The 9,138-nt window shown below is 32.6% G+C and overlaps 1 protein-coding gene across 7 annotated transcripts in view; it reads left to right on the forward strand.

The window, feature by feature from the left end:
- The window catches only part of LOC124361236 (H(+)/Cl(-) exchange transporter 3), a 52,966-nt gene extending 44,655 nt beyond the window's left edge, over positions 1-8,311 (forward strand). For all 7 annotated transcript variants that reach the window (XM_046815282.1, XM_046815293.1, XM_046815288.1 and 4 more), the window contains 4 exons: positions 996-1,178; positions 1,381-1,595; positions 7,562-7,703; positions 8,069-8,311. In XM_046815282.1, the coding sequence (XP_046671238.1) occupies positions 996-1,178; positions 1,381-1,595; positions 7,562-7,703; positions 8,069-8,296 (768 nt within the window). In that variant the 3' untranslated portion in view covers positions 8,297-8,311. The remainder of the gene's footprint in view (positions 1-995; positions 1,179-1,380; positions 1,596-7,561; positions 7,704-8,068) is intronic.
- Positions 8,312-9,138: the final 827 nt, after the last annotated feature.

Raw genomic sequence — 9,138 nt, forward strand, 5'->3', positions numbered from 1 at the left:
TTGTTGCGCAGTTACTTGGTGAAGGTCATTGTCTGGCTCGCCGTCACTGCCACTGTTATCACTCCGAACTACATCATCAATGCCACCAACCACTTCACAAGGCTCTGGTACATCACTACATTCACTTGAATCGTCGCAATCACTACTAATAACGTGATCGATTTCACTGTCACGAAATGTATGACTACAACCCGCCATTGTTTCCGCACAACTAATATAAACAGCAAAATAATGGAATAAATCTACTGTAAAAGTAAAGTGAATAGTCTCCTGATAGCAAACAACCCGTAGTAGTACAAAATATTGCTACTCGAGAGCAGCACTTATCGGCTCTAGTGGGTAAAGCAGTGCGTGCCGATCTGTGCCGTTTAAACTGCAGTGGCTATGTGGTAGCTGTGCCGATTCATGCCTTGCGAGCGGGAGAGGGTTAAATTAAAAATCTGAATAATCTGTACAATATTGTCAGCATTACTCATTGGTTTGCTATATGTAAGCAAACGTTTTTCTGCATTTTCAAAATTGTAATAAATTATATTCTGTTTTGTCTAAATAGACTTGCCAAGAGCAGCTTGGCAGTCAGCTGTGATACAGAAGTTTTATCTGTTGTATCTGAGAATGTTATAAATATTCATTTCTGTACATGCAGTGGGAAAATTACGTCTGGTTTGTTTGATTAATGTATATCAGACTGACTTGATATAGTCATATATCAAGGACAATCACAAAACAATAATTTCAGTCCCACAATTGTATACTTATAAATGTGTCAAATTGTAATTATCAGTTTAAATGTAGGCATGTCTTGTTCACTGATCAGAGTTATTCATGATTAATTTGTCTTCTTATTATTTTTATTTAATTTATTTTTGCAATCTAATGAATATATTAAACCCTAAATCCAAGTTTTATTTACAATGTTTAGATGTTAGTAATATATTCAGTACTGCATTATTTACTCTATTGGGTAACTTTTAAATTTCATGATCTTTGTCCAGGTCAGTTACTACTTTCCTCTGAAGACCTTATGGCGCTCATTTTTCTGTGCTTTGGTGGCTGCGTTTGTGCTTCGATCCATAAATCCTTTTGGAAACGAGCACTCTGTCCTCTTCTACGTAGAATACAACAAACCTTTTATGTTTTTTGAGCTAGTTCCATTCGTGGGACTTGGAATCATCGGAGTAAGTTAATTTATTGAGAAAATGTTAACTGTATTCATTATATAATTTTTGTACGCAAAAGACACTTAGGTTGTGTTTGTCTGAGAATCAATGTAGACATTAACTTAATATTAACTATAATTAGTATATTTATAAACTTACTATATGTAAGAGTTCACTCATCAAAATTAGTCTACATTATTACAAATGTACGATTGTTTAGGGAGTGATCGCCACAATATTCATCAAGGCCAACCTGTACTGGTGCCGCTATCGCAAAGTCTCACGACTCGGCCAATATCCAGTTACTGAAGTTCTAGTCGTCACGGCAATCACTGCAGTAGTCGGTTACCTTAACCGCTTCACTCGTATGAGTACAAGTCAGCTCATTTTCCTACTCTTCAGTCAGTGTGGTGTCTCTGACTCCTATGGTCTATGGTACGTTAGACTGAGAATTAGATTTACAATATTTAAGATTATAAGAACATTTATGAAATTCATAATACTTTTACTCTGGTAAATATTAACATAGGATGTAAACATTTACCTTTTTATTGTATTATATACAACTGTTACACGTACGTTCTGATCAATATTGCCCTTCACTTTTGTGTATTTTTCTATTGTGAATGTTGCATATTGTTATTCATTTAGAATACTAAAGCAATAGCAGTGTGAGAGTAACAAAATTCTCATTCCTTTTTTATGTTGTACTACAGGATTGGGGACATGTTCTTATTTATTGTATGGAAACAAAAAAAGGTCCATAGAACAGTAACAGGAATAGCTTTATGACTTGTTTCAGCTATGTAGCTACCACATACTCTATGGTATCTTCTCCCACAAGGTGGTTTGAGGTCAGGAGCATTGTATCGTACAATTTTAAAGACTTCAACTTACAATTGTTATAGTACATTAGTCTTGATACTAAAGCAGTTTTTACTGAGGAACATATGTATCTTTGTTTATTGATTTCCTAAAATTTAATCGGCAAACCTTTATATTAAATATGAGGGTTTAAGTATATATTGCCTTTGATACACTTGTTCAGGCAAGCGGCACAAAGAGCATGTGCTTTGTCTCCCAGCATCTTGAGCGAACAAGTATGTGTCATTTTAAGTTTTGTAAACAACCTATATGCTTCACTGTGCCTTTTTAATTTCTAAATTTTTTTATCACCTATTGCGTGTAAGATATGCATAGTGATATGATTTTTTTCAATGCAAGAAACTTGTCACCTGCAAACAATCATCATCTCCACACTTAACAAGGTATATGGTGATAATGCAAAAATGAGTCAGAGAATTAACGAGCTGAGAAATTTTGGAACACCTGTCATATAACCCTGATCTTACTCCAAGTGAATTTCATCTTTTTAACATATAAAACATAATCTTGGCTGGGAGAACTTCAGCAACGTTGATAATAAATTGTAAGTTTGTTTTTGGTAGCGGAAGAATTGTGAATGAAACCAGATTTTTCAGGACATTTGCCATTGTTTAACACATTGAACCCTAAGCCTATAACATCAAATTTACTCAGTATACTGGCCGTTTCTTGTGATTAAAAATTTTTTTTAAATTATGAAGACATTGTTTTAACCTAACATATTATATATCAAATTAAAGAGGAGAACGTTTTAGAAAATGTGCCTTTTTATGATAAAATAATTATTTGAACAAAAATGTAAAGTAAACAAAATTATGGAAAAAAATAAAATTTGAAAAATTGTAACTTTGTATAAACGTTTTATTTTTCCACCCCCTAATGCTGTATAAACGTTTTTTTTTTAACCGCTTATGTTCTATAAATGTGTTTTTGATATAAAATTAACATAAAAGAAAGACAGTATTCATGTTAGTACTAATGGAAGCCCTATCATAATCATACTCAGCATCATTCACGTCTTGATTAGGCCTAAGCTCAAAATTTGGATCAGGATCATTGTCGTTGAGAAACTCAACCTACGATCCAGAATCATAAATTTGACCCAAGATCTTTTCAAACTGAATCACAGATGATCTTTTATTTTCATTAAAAATACGATCATCCTCCAAATCATACTCAGAATCTGACATCATATCACGTATCATGTGCATCGTTATTTTGTCTAAATGATTACTCATTTTACACAATGATCAAGAAAAATAAAACTTGTATCACTAAGAAACCAATCAAAATAAACTAAACCATCACTAAACCAACATTTATCACTTTAATCAGTAACAGTGGAACTTTGTTTATAAATAACAATGCTCGCATCACTGCGTCATCAGTCGGTTACGTAACTAAGCAGTTGTGCAACAGTTGAAAATACTATTACTATTACTATGAAAATACTATTTTTACAGCTGCACAACTGTTACTTGTCATAGAAAGACATATAAAAATATAAACAATATAACATAGGATATAGTCTGAAACAACTTAACCCGATTTTTTACCGAAAACTTAAACGTATTGAATTAAGTAAGTACTGGAGCCCGAGTATAGGTCGGGCTCCGTACACAACGGCATGCGTGCTAGCACGACCTATACTTGGGCTCCATATTCAATGTGTTAATCATAAAGAAGTGAAAATGCTCATCATTTCCCAGTTATCAAGGTAGGCAGAACGTTTCTTTGAAACAGTTTCAAGACTTGGTTTTGGTTTTAGGATGTGACAAGAGCCTCTAAATAAACCAAAATCAAACTAATATTTCAACTGATAGTTTTCTTCACTATGTACAAAAAATAAAGAAAAGTGTATAGAATCTGAAAATGAAAGTATTTTCAAAAACAATTTTTTTTATAAAACAGATCATATTAAAAAAAAAAATGCTAGCTGTAATATTGGACATTGCAACAAAACAACAAACTATTGTTAGTAATGAAATTAATAGTATTTTTTATTATTTATTATTCTCATGGTTTCAGGAAATTATATATATAAAGTAAAATTGATTTAAAAATGGCTAATTTACATGAGATTAATAATCATATTTTGTTTAAATATGAATGTACAAAATGAGCATAGACATGGAGTGCAGCAACAAATCATTTAATTCGAAAGAAATAACATGTTCCAAGTTCAAGAAGTTGTTTGGACTGTCAACCAGAAAAATGTTATTGTAGGAAAGTTGAGATTGATTATATGAAGTCGATTAGGCTTACACTAATAACTTATTAAGAATTCCAGACCAGACATTTTCAATTAAATTATAATGGTAGTCTAAAATAATATTATATTTATATTATAGTATAGTATGTTATATGTTTAATTCAGTCATGAGTTATCAAAGTTAATAATGGATTCAACTTTTGATTAAAATCACAATAGCTAATGAAATATTTGTCCTAGATTAGATCTGACCTAAATTGATATCTTCACCACGGAAATCAGATAGTCCCAAAAAAAGGGATGGTATTGTGCTTTCTGTTGCATTAAAGAAGTGTCTGTGTTTCTCGTGTTTAAAACATTTATGGTAAATTAGGGTTAGTGTCACAAATTTTACGCAGGCCTGTACAATAGATAATGCGTAGGAGAAGCAAGACAAACAATGCAATCTACTCACAAATATCCACTTGATTTTCTTAACCCATTCAAATAACCAACTAATTTTTTAGCACCTGATAGGCTCTAGGAATTCCATTATTGTACTTATAGTTTAAATGTGTAGACATCTAGCTTTAACTTTTTAATAAATTATTGTGTTTTATTCTTCAAATTCAGAGACATAATTAAAAGAATTTAATCAACATCCATCACGCTGCTTTAATTCATAATGATCGGAATTTTTGAACTGTTCATGTGTTATACAATCACATTCCTCTTCTGATTCTTGACTCTCGAGACATCATTAGAATCATTAGGAAAAACAATCCAGCTCATGGTCATGTAACCCATGTTTACTGGCACAACAGCAACAAACATGTATCATATGAAGTAAATCATCTTGTTATTTGTAGCTTATGTGAGATTAGCCAACTAACAAAACGAAAATACTGTTCTACACAGAAAACAAAGTATAACAACAAAATATTGTATGATTGGTGCAGCTATTTCTTGAGTTTAAAGCAAATTATTATAGAGCGATGGTAAAACTCCAAAGTAGGTGATTGGGTTAACACTAGAACAGAACACTTTAAGTAGTACTATATAATTAAATACTTTTTGTAATTTGAAGTTGGATGTGTGTATAAACAAAGCCCACAATTATTGATCTGTTAAGAGATGAGTGATTCTGGAATCGCTAATGGATTCAACCCAACTCTATTTAACAGTGCAAATTCAGACTTCAAACATATTGCTGGAAGCTGTATAATTTGGTATGTAATTTTCTTTCTTAAATACTCCAAGTATATCAATGGTAATCAGGCTATCCATTTTTAGTTGGATAACCTGGTTCATGTTCAGTAGCCAAGTTCAATTTTTGATCCAAAGATAAGTCTTCTATTTAATCATAAACATACTATTTGAACAATTCTTTTTTGTTGTTATGCGTAATTTTGGCACCATGGAGGAACGAGTTGTTTTTCGTTTATTGATCTAGACTCTTGTTTTGTATTTTTATTTTTTAAACCCTTTTAGCCCCGGCGTCCGATATATCGGACAGAGGTGGTCTAGCTAAAATGCCCAACGTCCGATATACCGGACGTCTCGAGAATTTAATGTAGCTGGCTAATAATATGTCCAAATGCCATCAGTTTCGGTATAGTAATCGGTGAAGAAACGGGCTACATGCAAAAACAATAAACCTTCCAATTGGCATCGTATTTCGTCGTCATTGAGCGTAGTTTATTTGTCGATGTCAGTTGTCAGACGACTTCAGTTGCATTGTTGTTGTATGCTGACTTATAACCTCAATTAGTTTGCGTGATTGAAAGCGGTTGTTTTTTCGTGTGATTTATTGTATTATTAGTAAAAAAAACATGAGTAAACGTCGTAGAGAAAAGTTACCAGTGAGTGAAAACACTTTGATAAACACTGGTACTTTGGGATTACACCGACCACACCCATACATGAATCGTTATTTGACATTTTGCTTCTACTGATTACTAGATTAGCGTAGAACAATATTTCGTCAATATAAAAACAGGAATTGTCTTATCGCAAACCCCTCCCCATCCTCAGACAGAGGTCAAAGTCGAGCGGTCTAGTAGATAAGTGATTGCAGAGTCCCGCCGCGCGGCCTGCCGTAATCGGGATTCTCGAGAAAGATAAGATAACAGCGACAAAAATACCGATCACAATACCTGGAAATGCTTGTTGATTAATGGAATGTTAGTTCTGTTACTCAACTACATCGTTTTATAACGTTCTAAGTTCATTGAAAAAGGTTTAAGCGTTGGGGGGCATATAACGGAATCTGACCCCATTCCCAAAGTACCATAAAATGTATATATTGTAAATATTATTTCTTTTACTTTTTTGAAAAATTAAACAAGTTTTAGTCTTACAAACCATTACAATTAGTTTGTGTTACTTTACAATTGTTATTATTTCAAAAGTGCAAAAACAAGTAAACATATCTGTATACTTCTACTGACGTGTATGTGGAAATATATGAAGAAGTGCTTATGCAGCAATACAATTAATTGGATATATCTCCTGCATTTATCAAGGAAAGTTCTTAAAATTTTGTGTGTGTAGTAAGAAATATGTGTACAACAAAATTGCTTCATTTTTCAGGGGCTACAATTTTTTTTTCTACCGTTTATGTATGTCCAAACTATAAAAAATAAAAAATAAATAAAAAAAATTTTATGTATAAATACGCTAAAAAAAACAAATCATTCTGTAAAAGTACTTTTTAACTATTACATCTAAGAGTACACTTATTTGTGAACAATTTAAAACAAAAACCTAAAAATTATCTTCAAAAATAAGAAAACTAGATGAATTTTCCCTCAATTCTGCACTACGGTCCCTTATCGCCATGGGCTTTCTGGCAAGTCCATGGAAAAATGGCTGGGGTTAAAAGGGTTAATTAAGTTGTATTGTATTTACAAGTTGGCCACAGTTACTGGTAAATGTGGCTAACTAATATTTCTGAAATGTATTTGGGGTTTGAAATTGTTTTTTTATAAAAGGAATAAATTTTCGTTATATCATTATTTTGGATTGAATGTGGCATTTCTTCACAATATTTGAGCCTGTGCCTAACATTTACATTAACTATGATAATTTAAATAGAATTTTTTCCATGTTTGAATCAATGGAGTGGATGTATGTATGTCAAACTGGTCAACTGTGAGTTCATTAATCAGCTCCCCAAACACTTGCCAAAAGGATTTTTAAACTGATGGAGCTAAAACTAGTCCATTGCATTTTCACTGAATTTAAAAATATTTTAAATTTATCTAAGAGTTATTTTAAGAATTTTTTATTAGTAATTACTGTGATGATTGCATATTGTCTACAGTGACTACGTGTACACCCGTAATAATGTAACCAGAGTAGTGGAAGAGTCGTCATCGGGTCCAGGAGTCTACCAAGCAGTCATCCTCCTCATACTGGCCCTCATCTTCAAACTAGTCACCACAATATTCACATTCGGCATGAAGGTAAATTAAAGTTATTAGTTATACAAAATTAGGGGTTTGGTGATGGTGGGGGAGCATGAGGGTGAATCATCTCAAGAACATGTTATTTGCCTGGCAAGTTGCTACAGCGATGCTATTAAAACATTTTCTAACCCTACAAATAGTTTTCACAAAATTACAAATACTACTACAACATGATTCTTATGTCACTTGTTCACTTCAACTTTAATATTTCATATACTACTATTTATGCTGACCCTATTTTTGTATCACAGTAGTGAGAAAGACAGAAGTATACTTTCAAATTTTGTAGGTTGTGAAATATCTCTGCAAAATACTAAATCAGTAAACTGAAATCATAACTGAAAACAATCAATTGAATCCAGGTGCCATGTGGGCTGTTCATCCCAAGTTTATGTCTTGGAGGCATCGTTGGCAGAATTGTAGGCATCTGTGTGCAGCGACTAGCTTTGGAGTACCCTCATATTTGGGTGTTTGGGGGCGAATGTGCTAGTGGTGACGACTGCATCACTCCTGGCCTCTACGCCATGGTGGGTGCGGCTGCCGTGCTTGGTGGTGTCACAAGGATGACAGGTATCATACAGCAGCTTTAGTAAACTTTAAGAGTTTGTACCATACCCTACCACTTTCAAGTTCTATGCTATGGTGAACACTGTGTTCCTTGTTTTACTTGAAAATAGTGATGTGTTGAAGCTGAATCACAAATCTTCCCCGATGTATTGGATGTTATGCAGTAATTAGTTTACATTTATTCCATACCTTATTTAGTAGATATAAAGTTCACGATAAATAGTATTTAAGTAGATGTAACCAAAGTAAGAAAGTATTCTGTTTTTGTAAACTATACGTATTTTTTTAATTTAAAATTTCTTAAATTTGTTGTCTATTTTAGTGCATCAGTGTAAGTATATTCAAATAAGACAGGTGATCAGAAGTAAATTAATTACAGAGTGCTAAAACATGTTGTTGTTGTATTCTGTGTATGGAAAGCTGTAGATAGATAACCAAAGTAACAAAAAGTGTAGTTTTTTAAATAATATTTGATTTGTTTATTCTCTCCAGACTACAACAGGTCGATGGAGATGTTAATCCTCTCTTTAGGCTGTTTCTGGGAAATAATACCAGTTAACTTTGGGCAGTGGCAATTTCGTAACCAATGAAGTTCATTTTAGGTGCGATTACAGTATATTCTATGTCTATGTTTAGACATTGCCATACGTGTCTTGTGTGCAGATGTCAGCTGTTCAATGATTAAAACACAAGACGATTTTTAATTTCTGTCTATGTTGTAAATTATGTACTTATGTATAAGAGAATTTATATCTCTTATCATGAGTATATTTGGTTTGAATTTTTTTTAGTGTACAATGCATGTTATAAGTAATAAATAGAAAATATATCCATATAATATATTATTTTTATAAAATGTATATAT

This window comes from Homalodisca vitripennis, chromosome 1 (assembly GCF_021130785.1).
Source record: "Homalodisca vitripennis isolate AUS2020 chromosome 1, UT_GWSS_2.1, whole genome shotgun sequence".
NCBI lineage: Eukaryota > Metazoa > Arthropoda > Insecta > Hemiptera > Cicadellidae > Homalodisca > Homalodisca vitripennis.